This window comes from Cryptomeria japonica, chromosome 11, assembly GCF_030272615.1.
Source record: "Cryptomeria japonica chromosome 11, Sugi_1.0, whole genome shotgun sequence".
In the NCBI taxonomy this organism is placed as follows: Eukaryota; Viridiplantae; Streptophyta; class Pinopsida; order Cupressales; family Cupressaceae; genus Cryptomeria; species Cryptomeria japonica.
Window position 1 is genome coordinate 733,712,554 of NC_081415.1, and position 17,139 is coordinate 733,729,692.

At 33.0% G+C, this 17,139-nt stretch overlaps 1 protein-coding gene across 2 annotated transcripts; it reads left to right on the plus strand.

Annotated features, from left to right (window-relative positions):
• The first annotated feature begins 7,816 nt into the window (after nucleotides 1-7,816).
• LOC131053268 (calcium-dependent protein kinase 26) lies at nucleotides 7,817-11,089 on the plus strand. Of its 2 annotated transcripts, none has more exons than XM_057987879.2 (5): nucleotides 7,817-7,965; nucleotides 8,359-9,027; nucleotides 9,609-9,905; nucleotides 10,022-10,414; nucleotides 10,518-11,089. In XM_057987879.2, exons 2-5 carry the CDS (start codon nucleotides 8,439-8,441, stop codon nucleotides 10,787-10,789), a joined length of 1,551 nt encoding a protein of 516 aa, XP_057843862.1. In that variant the 5' UTR covers nucleotides 7,817-7,965; nucleotides 8,359-8,438; the 3' UTR covers nucleotides 10,790-11,089. The 2 variants fall into 2 exon arrangements, with proteins under 2 accessions (XP_057843862.1, XP_057843861.1); XM_057987878.2 differs by having other exon boundaries at nucleotides 7,838-8,074.
• The last annotated feature ends 6,050 nt before the right edge of the window (nucleotides 11,090-17,139 follow it).

Sequence of the window (17,139 nt, forward strand, 5' to 3'; positions counted from 1 at the left end):
CTTTTGTCCTTATTTATTATTCTCTTGTTTGTTTTTCTTTAAAGTAATATGTTTTAAATTCTAGTTGGAATTTTTATATTTAATTTATAATATTGGTTAGTTTTTATCTTTTATTTGTAGTAGAAAAATACAATAGTGATTTGCAATTTTACTATTTTGTATTTATATTGTTAATTTATTTGCCTATTTTGTTCTTTTTCTCGATTCCTATGCTACCCTCTCACTCTCCTACTCTCTTCTTTTTAGTTGTTTGGTCTACAACAATATTCATTTCTTCTCTTCTAGCATTCTTCATCTTGATGATGGATCACGTAGTGTGATTTGAAATGTTGATGAAAAAACTAACACACAATCTAACCTAGAAGCAACATTGATCAACTATAATTAGTTAAGTTGCATACGGAGACAACAACAAAAAAATGTTGAAATTTGATGTATGTTTAGGATTTGTGGGTGCGCAAAGTTAGTTAGAACGACTATTGGTACACTTCTCCTAGGTTATTTTTATATAATACATTATTTTAATTATATTATTTATATGTAATATAAATAATTATAGTGATATAATTTAAAAAAATTATTTATTTTTGAAGATGAGTATTAATTGTCATTATTATTATATTTAAGATTAATTTTGATTTTTGAATTTATTTAGTTTTTATTTTGGATTAGATCTATAGCTACAAAATGACTCAATCTAATTGTATAACATATTTTTGAATATTTAGGATTCAAATTTCAAAGCATTAATTTCTTATCACCAAAATTCTTACATCTTCACGAATCAACCATAGATATACATCTATCACAACATATAATGGAAAAGAACCCTAACAAGAAGCCCATCCCACTCCATCAGGGGCTTATTTTTTGTCTCTACCACTTCCACTTAGCTCCATGTCTAGGTCAATTGTGTCAGAGGCCCCTCTGCATTCTTATTCCCTGCCCATGGCTCCATTTTGGACTCTCTTAGTGGTCATGAGAGTAAAAATAAGTGCCTAAGGATTTTGGGTGCTAGCAAAGCTTCCCCTTTGCATAATAACGTAACCTCTAAAGCCACCCCTTCTAACTTGCCTACTCCCCAAGGGGTTAAGACCACTCCCAATACTCCTCTATCTTTGCATAGCCTTGCTATAGTTGGTCTTTGTGACCTGCAATAATGTACTATTCCTTTGAGCTTGGTTAAAAGAGGGAAACTCAAGCATTCTACGCCCCTGGCCAAGAAAACCAAGAGAAATCAGGCCTATCTTTGGATTGAAGAAATTGATAGTGAAAATAAGATGACCCGAGCCAGTAGAGAGAAGGAGAAGAGCGCGGGTAACTCCAATCCTAAGAGGTCCACCAAGCTAGTGGGCTAGTTTATCGAAAAAGGAAGAGAAAAGATGGAGGTGGATTATCTCGAGGAAGACACTGAGACAAAGGAGAAGTTTGAGGATTATAAGGAGGAGAACAACTTGAAGAAGAGAACCAATGGCCACTCAGATAGCACCAAGTCGGCACTGGTGGACCTAACAAATGATATCCACCTATCTGAAGATGCCCTCTTGGCTAAAGCAACCCACTTAGAAGGGGAGACTCATTCACTAAATGTGACACCATTGTTGCTGACCTTGCAACCCTGAAGGAAAAATACATCGATCTTGAAAAGAAGATGGCACATCTTTGTAGGTTTAGCTTGAAGGTGATACAAAGGTTTGCCACTACCATGTGCCTATTGTAGAAGAAGATGCTCAAGAAGGAGGCTGAAATTGAAGGAAACTATAAGGACCTATTTAAGTTCCCCATAGAGGATTGGGGTAGCTTATTTGCGTAGCCACTTTTATGCTATTTGTGGGTGTTTGAATCATCTAAGTTTCATATACTTTAACAACTTTTATATTGCTAATTTTATTACTCTAAACTGCTTTTGATATTATAGATTGGATTGTTAATGTGTTTTTACTGGCATGTTGAAGTTGCCTACAGGATGTTTGTCTATAAGGTCAGCACCCTAGTTTTGTTGTGTATTAATATTGAAAACATATATGTATTGGATTTCTAGTTAGAAATACTATTAATTTGTTTTTTGAGGTATTTATCATTTTTATTCTTTAATCTAATGTGGATTCTGGATACCTAGATTTATTTATTTAATCTAGATTAATATAAAATAAATCTCATTGTCTCATTCATTTTGGTAAATTACTCCACTTCTACACTTCCCCTAGGTTTTGTTTTCTATTTTTAGTTTTGATTTTTGTAAGAAAAAATACTTGTAAAACCCTTAACAATTAAAAGCAAAACAAAGCATATCAATTTTACTAACTGAAGACTATAAATTAATTGATAAATCAAACAACTATCAACTCATCGATCAAATGAGTTGACTAATTACTCATCTCCATTTAACTAGAAAATTGATTGCCAACTCACCCCATTGCATCCACCAAACATGTATCCAACTCATGATCCAATATTTGATTTCTAATGTTCAATTTTCTCTAAAAAATCTATGAATTGGAGCTTACTTGTCCATTTTCATCATCTTAATAAGTAGATGTTATAGAATTAAGTAACAAATATCACAAATCGTTCAAGCATGTCCACTTCATTAACAATGATGGTTTGCATTGATTTTGTATTTGTGTTTCATTCATTCCATTTTGATGTGAATTCTTAATGAGTTTAGTCAAAGGTTGAGAGTTTGTGATTTTATGTAGAGTTCAATCCTTATTATTTTATTCTCCATATTTTACATTTGATTTTGTCTTCTCATTTTTTGCATTTCTAGTGAGACATAGCATTTAATATGGTGGGAGCTGGTAAATTATTTTATCACTATTTTCTATTTATTTCATTTTTTTAGTTTATTAGATGTTGTTCAAGCCAAATTTCTAACTATCCATGTGGGACAATAATTAAAGACCATTTTATTTATAATACTATTAATGAGCTTTGTACAATTTCACAAAGATACTATTTTCAAACAACTCTCACACTTCATTTTGGATAATTTAAAAATGAACCCTTCACACTTCACTTTGGTGCTCAATAATTAACCTTGTTTGTTGTGTTTTTGTTGTTGTTTAGATTGGAGTATGCCTTGGTAATTGGTAGTGTGTGCTCTTTCCTCACACCACAAGGTGAGCTTGGATACCTTAAGCATAATAAACTATCACTTTATACATCAAGGGATGGGCTACCTATCATCTTCTCTCACATTACATAATGATCTTGAGGATCATAAATATATCAAACTCATTTTTCTTGTGACTTAGACCTCATTATTGGGCATTCATATTTCATAATTACTATTTCTAATGTATCTAGATTTAATCAACAAATATAGTGGAGCCCATGTACCAACGAGATTTATAAAGTTAGGGAGGAGTTATTGTTGTCATTAACTAAGTGGAGATTTATTTTAGCACTTTATGAAAGAATTCAATTTCATCCTACCAATACCCATGTCTTAGACAATGCCCCTACAATATAGAATCAAACCTCAAATATTTTCAAGTATGTAGAGGACTCTATAATGTTTCTTGTTTATCCTACTTCAAAATCCTTTTGGTTGTAATTATTTGAAATCAACTCTTGGTTAGAGTAGTGTTTTCACTACAATTCAAACATAAGAAAGAATGTGAAGTGTTACCTTGGTTCTTTTCATCCTTAAGCGTTGGAGAACATATTTTGGAGTCTCTAGAGACATTCAAAATCTATGATACATTGTTGTACACGTTATATAAGGGTTATATGTCTTGTTATTTTTATGGTATACTCAAGTTGCAATGCTTTGTTTATGGAGCAGGGGTTCAAAGATAACATACATTATTACAACTTCTACAAGCTTATATACATATGGAAGGCTAGGTAGGATTATTTTCAACTGCAATAATGTATAATTGGCTAACACATCATGGAATGAAGAGCTAAATACTCACTCTTGCTAAAGTTTTCACCTTTTAAGGGTTTCTCTGGGGCAACTTTTGTGTCTATGATTATTGTCATATGTTTTTCTTATGTTCTACCACTATTTGATGTTTCTTTAAATATCTATATATATTGTAATTAATAGTTAGCCTGCGTTAATGGTTAAATCTACACTTTATAGTTGTTTTAAGAAGATATTTAGTAATAGAAAAATAGTTGATGATATATTTAAGAATATCTCACTTAGTTTATAGGTCACATGTGAGTATCAAATACTTACTTTACATAAAAATAACAATGTTGTTTGCATAAAATTGTGGGTGTGGTTATTTTCCAAGCCCTCAAATTATTAGGTCTTAGTACCACATGCTTTTTTAATCTTTTTGAGCTCTTTCCAATACATCCAAGAGTAAATTGTGGGTGTGGGTATGTACCAAGCCCTCAAATTATTAGGTCTCAGTACCACATACTTTTTTAATCTTTTGTATCTCTTTCCAATACATATAAGAACTTCAATTTTTGACAAGTGAGTAGAAGTTATGACCCCACCAAGTTGGGCTACCAAAAATTAATATTTTCCTAGTTTCAAATTAATAAATAAATAAGAACAATGTAAATGCAAGACTAAGAGATGGGCGAACCCACAATAGTGAGTCCCACATATGAGACATCACCTTTTAGAACTTGGATGGATGTGAATTTAAAAACACCTTTGTTCAAAGGTATTTCATCAAACAAAGATACCTTTGTCTAAAGGTTTAAAATTTAAAATAACTTTTAAACAAAGGTAATAACCAAAAATGAAAAACAGGACCTTCAAACAAAGGTCCCTTTTTTTCCATTTTTGAAAATTACCTTCATTTATTTTTTTTTAAATTATTTTTGTGTACATTTTCACTATAGGCTTCAAATTTTCTTAAAGACGACAAAAATAAAATTTAATTTTTTTTAGTGAAGGTAATTTTCAAAAATGGAAAAAGAAAGGGACCTAAAAAAGACATTTTCATCGTAGGCCTCAAATTTTCCTATTTTCAACCTTGGGTTGGACCAACAAATGAAATGAATATGAAAAGATAATTTATAGGATTGTGGCACTCAAATTAAGCTTTCCAACGAGTATAATACTAAACATATTTATTTTGATTATTACATATATTTTCTACTTTCTAGTGAAGATAAGTTTTTGAGCAATTGTAAAGGTCTCCATTTCACACACACACACACACAGAGAGAGAGAGAGAGAGAGAGAGAGAGAGAGAGAGAGAGAGAGAGAGAGAGAGAGAGAGAGAGAGAGAGAGAGAGAGAGAGAGAGAGAGAGAGAGAGAGAGAGAGAGAGAGAGAGAGAGAGAACCATCTTCTAGGTATTAATATCCTTATTTCAACAAAAAGAAGTTAATTAAGAGGATTACAAAAAATCTTGTGTGATAGGTCGAAGTAACCAATGAATTATAGTTAATCCAACTTCAAAAAGTTACAAAAAATAAAAAATGCAATAAAAGATTATGAATAAATAATTATGCCCTAGATATTGAGGTTAAGAACCTATGTTAAAATAATTTATAATTTTATCCTTCATATAAATAAAGTTACATCAGATTGAAGTAACATCACTTTTTAAAAATACTAGTAAATGTGAAAACAAGTCATTAAAAGTTACATTAAAAAAACTCACAAAGTGTTTCTTGAAATTTAAAAATATATATCTATAATTTAAAGTCAAAATATCAAAAATTACTATTTCACACCATCTTCAAATTTAGAAAGTGCAAAGTTCACTTCAATATCCTACTTTGTTGACCAAAAGGTGGGACACACTATTGTGGAATCACCCACACCTTTTTATAATAGTTTAGAGATAATAGACACTGTTATAGGTTCTACAAGCCTATAGATGTGTGGAAAGATTGGTTAGGCACGTTGACAACTAATCTAATAATAATTGATTTTTACATAGTGGAATGACGAGTTAAATGCTCACACTTGCTAGAGTTTTCACCCTTTTAGGATTTCTCTAGGGCAACTCTTGTGTATATAATCATCGTCACATGTTTTACTTGTGTTATATCACCATTTCAAGTTTCTTTAGACATCTAGATACTACAAGTAACAATTAGACCATGTTATTTTGATGCAGAAGCATCCCCAGTTCTTGGCAATCTTGCATCAACCAATAATAATTCCTTTCTGTTTTGCAGTTTCAGCATTTCATTATGCATTTTCTAGCATTGGCTCACTGGATCTCAAGGAGTTGGATTTTTGCTTGAGGACTTGATCATCTACCTTATTCCCAAACTGCAGAGCATTTGGATAATTATCTGACAAGTTATCACTATCGGTTTCTGAGACAGTTTTCTGGTACCGATTGCCTGGACCTATTTACATTTGTAATCTACCAGAATCTACCAGATCCATTTCGTAGCTTGCGGAGCCCTGAGCGTTGATTCTGATGTTCCTTGGCATGTGGCCGACCTTCTCTTTGATCTACACTTCATCCTTTGGATTTTATAGAGGAATTTCTTTGGCGGAGGTCGACCTTGTTGTTTTTACATGTTAGGTCTTGTTCTTCGACATTTGATCCTTTTTGGGCCGACTAGATCCCCCTTGGATCGAATAAATCATTGTAATTGAGCATTAGAATATGAGAAGAAAAGAGATATAACGTAGAAGATAGATCTTAAGATTTGAGGTCTCGGTTGTGACCTGTTCTGTAATTAGGCATGTTTTAACAGGCCAGTGAGCCGGTTTTTGTAACCCGGATGTTATCGGTTGATTGTAATCAGTTTTCATGATATAATACATTCAGTCCTACATTGCCTCCATCATATCCTTGTGTTTTTGTTGTGTTTACTCTTGCTGACTGGTCCAGATTGATCTCTTTGAGATCCCTCCTAACCGGTGACTGCACCATATTGGTTGAATTTACACTTATAATGTTCTCAAAGATGTTTTTAGAAGAGCTTAGTAATAAATTTGTAGTTGATGAGATGCTTGAGAATAATTCCTTTAGCTTACATATCATTTTTAGTATCGAATATTTATTTTTGTATTAGACATAACCATTTTCGTTGGATCAAATTATGGGTGTAGTCAATATTATAATAATTAAACTCTACACTGCATTGGTTTCAAATTAAGTCTAACTTCTCAATTTCATTTGAAAAACTATTTATTTTATTTATGAGCTAAATTATCTCAACTAGCTCTTTAAATTATCTTAGATTTTAACTATATCAATTTATCCCTTAAATATATTTGTAAAGTATATTTTATTCCCTCCAATAATTAACATTTTAAAACATCACAAAAATGAAATCAAAACTTAAAACTTCATAATATACACATTTATGTACTACACATAAAATTACAAATATATATGAACATGAATTTTTTTAATATTAGAAAGTAGATAATATGATGAATACATTTTTAAGATAATTTTATAATTAACAATAATAAATTACAAATATTTATGATAGTTAAGAAGATTTTATATTAAAAAGTAAACAATATAATGATTACATTTTTCAAATAATTTTATAATTAAAAATAATAACAATAAAAATAAGATAGTATAATGTTTCTTAAAATTAGATATTTAGATGGAGTTAAAACAGTTTTCTTGTAGGATCGAAAATATGATTGATATCTTTCATGGATATTTAATTATCCATATAAGTTATGGAGGGCATATTTTTGCCGCCCAGTGCACAGGATCTCGGCGGACGGTCACATGGAGTGGGCTTCAGCCCCCTTTTGCATTTGTCGGACCCAGCCACGCAAATTCAAATGAACAGTACGAGACAAAAAAACGTTAATTATTTAACAATTTAACAATTTATAATTTTAACCCTGTCGAGCGTTGGGACGGGAAAGTTGGAACTTGCTGTCATGTTTTAACATTTTCTGAGCCCCCTGTTGAAGACATAAATACATTAAATTTCCCTGATTTGCCGCAACTGTATATGAGCAGCTATCGTGCTGGAGGCGCCAAGATCTGCTCGCACCTCCAAGCTCTGAAGCTACGAGACTCTTTACCTCTTCCAATCTCAAGAGGTGAGCTTGTGAAACGACATTTCTAATCATTTTATGAATTGGGTGACACATTTTCATGCTGCTTTGAGATTGTGTAGGGCTCAAGCATTATCTGTGGATTCTTTTCAAGGTCTGTTACAGATTCCTTTTTCTTTTTCTTTTTCTTTCAATCCGGGCATTTTAGTCTGGGGTATTTAGTGAAGTGGGTATGGCCTAAATAGTCTCGGGGGATCCAGGGTAGGCCACACTCGATCTGGGTTGCATAGCACAGGGCTTTGTTTAATTTGTGGGTTTTATGGGTGTTTGTCCTTTGAAGAAAACGGTTGAAGTTCGATTGGGTTTTTGAACCAAACTGTCAACGTATTCAGGCTGATTGTGCCGTGCGATTGAGCTGAAACTTACTCATATTTGCAGGTCTTGGTTCCTTGGGGTCTCCGCTTTAGGTTTTGGGAGGTGATAGGCGCTCCCTAACTAACGCGGACACTGTTTGCTTTATGGCTATTCCGAGGCACAGTGGTGGGCAGCTGTTGGTTTCTGTGATGCCTGAGGTGTTTTACAGGGGTTCCTTGTGTAACTCTATTTTGGGGATTGAACAGAGTTGTAGGTTGCAGGATAGATATGAGTTGGGGGATGAATTGGGTTTGGGGCAGTTTGGTAAAATCAGGTCTTGCACAGATAGGGTGACAGGGGAGGTTATGGCTTGTAAATCCATTGCAAAAGATAGATTGGTGACTGCAGAGGATGCTAAGAGTGTGAAATTAGAGATTGAAATCATGACCAGCCTCTCTGGGCACCCTAATATTGTATCACTCAAGGCGGTCTTTGAGGAGGACGCACATGTGCATTTGGTCATGGAGCTCTGTGCTGGCGGGGAGCTCTTTGATCGGTTGCAGAAGCAAGGCAGATATTCTGAGCCTGATGCGGCTCAATTATTTAAGCATCTGATGGAAGTGGTCAAGTATTGCCATGACAACGGTGTAGTACACAGGGATTTGAAGCCGGAAAACATTCTCTTTGCCACCAAGTCTCATTCTTCTCCAATCAAGCTGGCTGACTTTGGATTGGCTACATATTTCAAACCAGGTATGCATTTGATTAATTGCTTGAGTTTGCCTGGTTTCTGCAAATAGGCTTAGGATGGTGGTATCACATCATTTGATTGAGGTTGTTTAGGTTTTGGCCAAGCCATAAAAGTAAGTATTTTTATACTTTTAAAGGTCAACATTTGTGAAACAGATTTTGGGAACACCTATTATAGTTTAAGGGGAAAGACGATCTGGGTTGCAACTCTTCACTCAACATCAGATGTAAATGGTTAGAATTGATTTGCTTCTCAAACCATAATTGTAGAAGCAAGCCAATTCTATTCCTTCTGGAAACAGATGATGGGTTAAAAGGTTGCCATCTGAAACATGTTGTAATTGAAGACAATAGACATGTATTCCAGCTACCTGTATTACCATATAATTACATCAGATGGTATGCTATTTGAGGGTGAAATGGGATAAAACATGGAATTAATCGGGAGCTTGTTAATTTGGAAAACTGTATTGTATTTATGAACGGGCTACCTAAGTTTGATTCACATAGTTTTGTTTTCTTAATCTTAGATTGCGTTTGAACGATATATGTTTTATCTATAGCGAGATTTCTGTTTGAAACAGGGCAGAGCCTCCATGGCACAGTTGGAAGCCCCTTCTACATAGCTCCAGAAGTTTTGTCAGGAGGATATGATCAAGCAGCAGATGTTTGGAGTGCTGGTGTGATTCTCTATATTCTTCTGAGTGGGGTTCCACCTTTTTGGGGCCAAACAAAATCAAGGATTTTTGATGCAGTAAGACAAGCCAGGTTGGAATTTCCAAAGGGTCCATGGAGGGGTATATCGGCTTCAGCAGTGGATTTGATATCCAAAATGCTTTGCACAGATCCAAAGAAGAGACTCACCTCTGTTCAAGTGTTAGGTAGCTTTTTTTTTCAAGAATTCTGTGTATTTTTTATGGTTGTTCAGCCTTTTTAGTAATGTAATATGCTTATTCTTTACGTTTTGTATATAAAATTGATGTTTTCAATTTTGCAGAGCATCCTTGGATCAGCAGTCCACTAGAGTTGTCAAAGCATATTCCATTTAGACGCAATGAGAAAGATGGTATCCTCTGCAGCTCTTTGAAGTCATTGGAACCAGAGACAATTTCTTCATTTCGGTTATTGGCTGCTGGCAACCCCAAAATAGAACTTCAGCCATCTTTCTGTGTCCAGTCATCATTTTCAGGATTCTTCGTGGGCAGTCAAGTCTCTCAATTGTCTGGTAGTTTTGTTTTCGATAGATGCACGAAATCAAATGGATCAGAATGCTCAGCAGTGACACCAACCATTTTGAGTTTTGCCTTTGCAAATGTTGATGGTGCGTTTTCCTCTGAGCATTCATCATATCCACCAGACAACAAAGTGCAGTCTCATTGTTCTCACAGAGGTAAAAACATTTTTTATTTTACTGTTTGATGCCTCCTTATTGAATTACAAATAACCTGAGATTAGGTCGAGGTCCAACCCGATTTTTTGTGATGAATATGCAGAGTCAAGCTTTGGACATCTCTTTGTGGCAGCAGTCTCTAACAGCATAAGGAGTGTATCTCAGTATGTGATGTCGGTGGAAGAGCCTACAAGTGAAACAAGAAAAGTGGGGACATCTACTTCAAGATACCTTATTTCACACAGAGGGAATAGGACAATAGGCTTGGGAGAGCTTGAACAATTGGATCTCAAGGTTTCAGATTCCATAATTCGATGGGCTTCATGTACAAGATTGTCCAGTGCCACCTCCTTTCAATCTTCATTAGTCTGCTGACAGATGCTATGATCATTATAAGTGTACCATTAAAGACTGAAATTATGACCTCCGAAACCCAATGGTTATTTTAATCTTTTGGAGGGGCTGTTTGAAGGAGTTTTTAGCCGTGCCTTTGGCAGTCAGAGGGTTTAACATTAGTGCGAAATTTAATATACAGGAGTTACTGATGAACTGGTGTTATTGTATTTTTATGGGTTGTATACTACAAAAGAAAGTAAAATCCTATTGTTGCCTGAAGGAGATTGCTTAATTTAGTTTGTGTAAAATAATATTTATTTTAACGAGTGGATTCTGTTACACTGATTTGCACAAGATTGACATTCTTAATTTAGTTTGTGTAAAATAATATTTATTCTAATGAGCGGATTCTTGTAGCACTGATTTGCACAAGATTAACATTCTTACATTAGTTTATATTTCAACTGATTTTTTTTTTCAGATGGTTTGGCAAGTGATATCTAATCTGTCTTTACAAGTACATTCTGGAAGAGATTATTTAGTCTGAAGTGATTATCAACGTATTTCTATTATCTAATGTATGCCCTTTTATTTTCAGTAATGCATGTCACATCTCTCATCTCTTATCCATAGTGACCAAGTATGCATCAGGATGCAAAAGTTTCTATGGGAGATGATTGTGACTTGGGCGAAAGTGAAAATGCTATATAAATTCGTTAGAATATTGATTTAAAAGTCTGTGACTTGGATGTTTTGCTTTGTAAGAATGGATCAAGTCTGTTTCAAGTATAATCTGATCACAGGGACAGTTTAAAGTTGAGATAATCTTTGGCATAAAGGTATTGTATTAATCACAGCCCTATCTGAGATCTCAGACCAAAATGTACTCTTAGGGATCTTTTGAATCCATGGCAATATAATGATCTGGACAAAAAGTGTTGGGGTATAAAAGTTATGATTAGATCTAGTTGATACTTTGTTAAATATGACCTCAGGCGGCATATTCTAAACATTAATGATCATTACTCTTAATGAACTATAATCCTTGACATAGGTCAAGCATTTGAAAGCACAGGTTTCTTTGATACAGGTGAGTTTTTGACATAGTTGAAGCTGTAGATCTCAACAGCTAGGCGAACTCCATTGTGTATTTTCTTGATTGAATTCTAATAGAAAAATTTACCTTGTGCACAAAAAGTGCCAAGTGACAAATATTTTGAATACAGAGTTTCAGTGGAGGAGATGAGCGGTCATGTTAAAATTGATTTTACCCTATTTCTGACCAAACATGTTAAGAAGTTGCATCTCGAGATTGAACAATGTTAAATTCTTGAGAGACATTCTATGGTCAGGTTGGATGAATGCAAATTTGGAGTGTTTGTTTGAGTCTTTGAAATTTCCCAATGAGGGGTGTTACTAGACAATTCACAAGGAACATGAATGTAGATAAATGAATTTGAAGTTTACAACTATAGAATTTAGTCACACCCGGCTGACCATATGTTTTTGTGCTCAACTGGTTTTCATAAATGAATCCTGCAAGGCTGCAAGATGCAATATAGGAGAAATAAAATTGTCATGTATTTCGCTTATTGAAAAAACTTACAAAAAAAGGACAGAAAAATGCACTAATGAACCAAAGGGAGTATCATACGTTTCAAGCATTTATTTTCCTGCTCTCGACATCTTTTCGTTTGCTTCAATGAAATATCAATTATAGTGAATGCATAATTTCTGTTTAGGGACAGCTCTGCCTGTTAGGTTAAATCTGGGAGGTCGCTCTTTTCTTACTGTGGCTATTTGACATGGCAGCATAAATGGAAGGAGATCTGCTTATTTACGACGTCTGATTTAATATAATGTGACTACTGATGGAACTAGATGCAAATGTGATGACATTCAGAAAACTTCGGACGTCAATGTAGCATCCATTGGGCTACATAAGCTGTTGGCCCTTGTTTCATCCATTGACAAAATACAATAAGGTGCAAAGGCAATATTGAGTTTTCACCATATGAAGTTGTTTCGAACCTATAATTTATGAACTTCATTTTAGTGTATGAATGACCCATCATGAAGTGGATGGTGTGTACGGGTTCTTTGAATCAACGCACATGAAATACACCTTTTTGCTCTTAAATTCTTTTAAATATTACATATATTAGGAAGGTTTATCATTGACCCGAAGTATCCACCTACTCCTGAATCATGCCTAAAATCCTGATTGACATTTTGCAAAAAATAAAAAATAAAAAATATATTAGGAGAATTGACTACAAGTATCAACCTTTATAAAAACTTGTTTATTTTTTTCAAAGCATTAGGAGAAATGGCAACTACCCCTGAGATAGCTTGACATTCGAGGGTCAAGTCTTGGAGGGCTGCATTTATAAACCCTAACCCACCTTTATTTAACCATGATTGATGGACTTATGGAGTTCGCGTAGAGTCAAACTACTCTGAAGCACTGTTAAAACACTCAGCTGTGGCACCCTCCGATCAATCTACCTAACATTCCCTGAAATTTTTTGGTTTTAACCTAATTTCCATTTGGAAATAAAAAACTGAAGTCTACCATGTGTGTTGATTATTGCTTTTAACGTGTTGACTTACAGTGGGCTGAGAGTTAAAAAAGTAGTCCGATATTTCAATTTTGTTTTTATTATTCTTTTGTGCAGATAACTGGTTTGGGCCACTGCTCACATGGGTCAATGATGATCATTTTCTGGATCTAACGTGATTCATCTCATCTAACATGATTCTGCTTCTGGGTTTTTACTCCTACTCCAGTAACACCCATCAATATGAATGCAAATAAGAGATAACAGGTCAATCACTAATCTTAACATCAGATCCCATGCCCCACCTATTGGCCCTTGGGTGATCTATGTATATATGGTGAATGTAGTTATGTGTACTGTTGCACCAAGAAAGATCTGAGAGATATTATGGTGCTTACCTAAAAGATAAGATCCTATGTAGAATCATTACCTTATATATATATATATAAAGTCTGAGAGATATTAATGAGCTTACCGAAAAGACAAGATTTTCTAGTAGAGAAGAGGATAAAACTATTCATTACCCCCCACCCACATATATATATATATATATATATATATATATATATATATATATATATATATATAAAGTCTGAGAGATATTATAGAGTTCATCCAAAAGACAAGATTCTCTAGTAGAGAAGAGGATAAAATTATTAGCTCGTGTGTATAAAATCATTACCTAAAATCATTACTCTGTGCGGAGCTTACCCAAAAGACAGGCTTCCCTAATAGAAAAGAATAAAACCATTATCTTGTGTGTATATATATGATCTGGGAGATATTTAATAACTTACTCAAAAGACAAGATTCTCTAATAAAAAAAGATAAAACCATTACCTTCTTCTATGTTGAAGACTTTTCTATTTAACATGCATAATTGTTGCATTTTACTTCAATCTTTTTTCACAACTCATTGATTTGCTAAAAACAAAAATGGATTGCAAATAGAAATACATACCAGAAAATATTGAAGAGAATTTTGACTGTTTTGTTATATGTGGTCGATTAACTTATTCTTTCTTGATTTTGACTATTTCCATGATATTATAAAATTCAAAATTGACTTTGATACTGTCCATTATCTTACCTACCCAAGAGAATCTATTATTCGAAATTGCATACCTTTTAAAAGTGCACACCATTTTGTTAGGATTGGGAGTGCTATTCATGATGGCCATTTCATTTTTTTTTTTTGATGACTTAGAAATATTCTTGCAAGGGGTATTGAGTAGGTTTATTTTTTTATTTATCTAGAATTTAGAGATTCTTATAGAATGGATGATATGTGATAGTGTTTTAGGGAGGAGTGCTTAAGCATTATAATTATTCATTAGTGTCATTTTTGGTAAATGTTTGTGTTAGGTGTTGTTTTAGTTTTGAAGTCATTTATATGGAGTCAGGTTGTAAGATATTTATCGTGATATTTTTAGTTTGTTTTTAGATTTATGATGTTATCTTTTGATGAGTTTTTGAGTCTTTTTAAGAATATATATTGAAGGTTCCATAAAGAGGCTGTATAATATAGGTTAGAGATAGGTTATTCTATTGTAATGTTATTAGATTGAAGGGAAAAGTTCTCATGTTGATGTACTCTATTATTTGAGATTCATATAGACACACATTTTAGTGGTAGGGTTACTTATCTATTAGAGTTTTTCCTATGCATATTAGTATTCTTGTAGTTTGTATTTTTTTTTTTTTAATTGTTGCTCTTGTTATTTCATTTCATCATTTATTATCATTTTATTAATAAGTCGATTATTTTGGTTAATATTTTTATTATTTTATTTATTTAGTTTTTCAACATTTGGTGTCGTAACTTTGTTGGTTTAGTTTAAAGAGAGGCTATTCTTTGGATATTGTACAATTTTATAGTTGTTGTGGGACCATTTGTTTACTCAATGGAAATTAGATTTGTGCAATAGAGATCATAAGAAATATTTTAATATTTTATTAAATAATTGGATTGTTTATTACAAAGAGTTTCATCTCATTATATAGAGATTGAAGAAGAAACCACCCAAACAAACAAACATAACATGACACTAAAATAAACTAAAGAAATAGAAAGAAAATAATTGCCACTATGGGGGATTTATTACAATTGTAAGCCTTGCCTTTAAATAATTTAATATTATTCAAATACCCCTTAAGGATTACTTCACTAAAAACATAACAAACTAAAAACACTTTGAACCATGAATATACAAATCTTCAAAAGTTTTTTTTATAAAAAATAGACCATACACTAGGTAGAACTCCATCAAGTTGCTTTAAGCATTCGTAAACATGTAGCTCTTGGACTAAATTCTCAAGAACCTGGGTTACCACCTCCTCAAACTTTTGAATCATATATCTCTCGAACCTTTGAACAATCTATATTATGCTACTTCATCAAGCTCCATCAACTTGTCTCATGACCCTCATAAGGGTATGATTGCCCAGATCACAAACTCCTAAGCTAACTAGGCAACCATCCATTTTGAGAAAATATCTATATTGGATTCATTCCCAGCTTCAAAGTGAGGGCTTCTTAAGCTGTGTAATTTATTTGACATAGTAATTTCTCCATGCTCAATTGGAAATACATCTAGAAGATCTTCAACATATCGACAAAGTGTGTCAATATTAGCTTCAAGAAGTGCCTTAACAAATTTTAATTCAAGATACCCATAAAAAAAGTGCATGGTTGTCCAACCTTTTATGTCTATTCCATCTTCATTGTGATGATCATTTGGAGCAACTCCAATGAAAATTTCTATTTCTGATAAATATAATAAAACTGAATATTTTCAATCCTTAGTAACTTTAAGAGATTGATCTACATAAAATAATTACATATAACATCCATTGAAATCCGACACTCTTTAACAATATGCACCTCCTTCTAATAGATTTTCACAAGCTAGCCTGGATAAAAATTTATAATAGAAGAAATAATCATAATTTTAAACATTACAAATCTTCACATGCAATGACATGCAAACACATACAAGCAACATACAAGCAACATGCATATTCACTCAAGTACATACAATGACATGCAAACAACATGTAAGTACATGCAAGTTATTTTGGATGAAAATTCCTATACGATAATTTTAAAAAAACTTAACCACAAAAAAAAAGTCAATCTATGATTTAACCTTAAAACTCTCATGAGATTCTCTAATAAAAGGGCCACAAATTATACCAAGAGAAGCTTGTAATTTTCACCCTTTGTTGCAATTGGTAAATTCATGTGATCCCCTACTCTAATATCATATTGTAAAAATTAATAAAACATAATATTTTTATATCTTATTAAACAATTGGATTGATTATTACAAAGAAGAAAGAAAACACTTACCACTAAGGTGGCTTTACATAGATGTAAGCCTTATCTTTTAATAATTTAATATTGTTCTAATTTAGCAAGCACATCTTGAATAAAGAGAAGTTTAATGTATTTAATTTTAAACTTTGGAAGGCAAAAATAGTTCTCTTAGAGGAGAAATATTATTGGAGAGTTGTAACACTGAAAGAGAAATCTAAAAAAATATTAGAGGAAGTCTCAAGAAAGATTGATAAGGAAGTAATGGGTACTATTATGTTGCATTGTCTAACTCTATTTTTTTTTATTGTAAGTCTTATCTTTTAATAATTTAATATTGTTCTACTAGCAAGCACATCCTAAATAGATATTGAAAAATTTAATAGATTCAATTTTGGAAGGTAAACATAGGTCTCTTAGAGGAGAAATATTATTGGAGAGTTGTAACATTGAAAGAGAAGTCTACAAAAATATTAGAGGTTCAGTCTAAAGAAAGTTTGATAAGAAAGTAG

Excerpts from the sequence above, each read along its gene's own strand:
- LOC131053268 (XM_057987879.2), top strand. The coding sequence starts at position 8,439 with ATGGCTATTCCGAGGCACAGTGGTGGGCAGCTGTTGGTTTCTGTGATG. Across the intron at positions 9,028-9,608 it reads GGCTACATATTTCAAACCAG|GGCAGAGCCTCCATGGCACA; the intron begins GTATGCATTTGA and ends TGTTTGAAACAG. Across the intron at positions 9,906-10,021 it reads CACCTCTGTTCAAGTGTTAG|AGCATCCTTGGATCAGCAGT; the intron begins GTAGCTTTTTTT and ends TCAATTTTGCAG.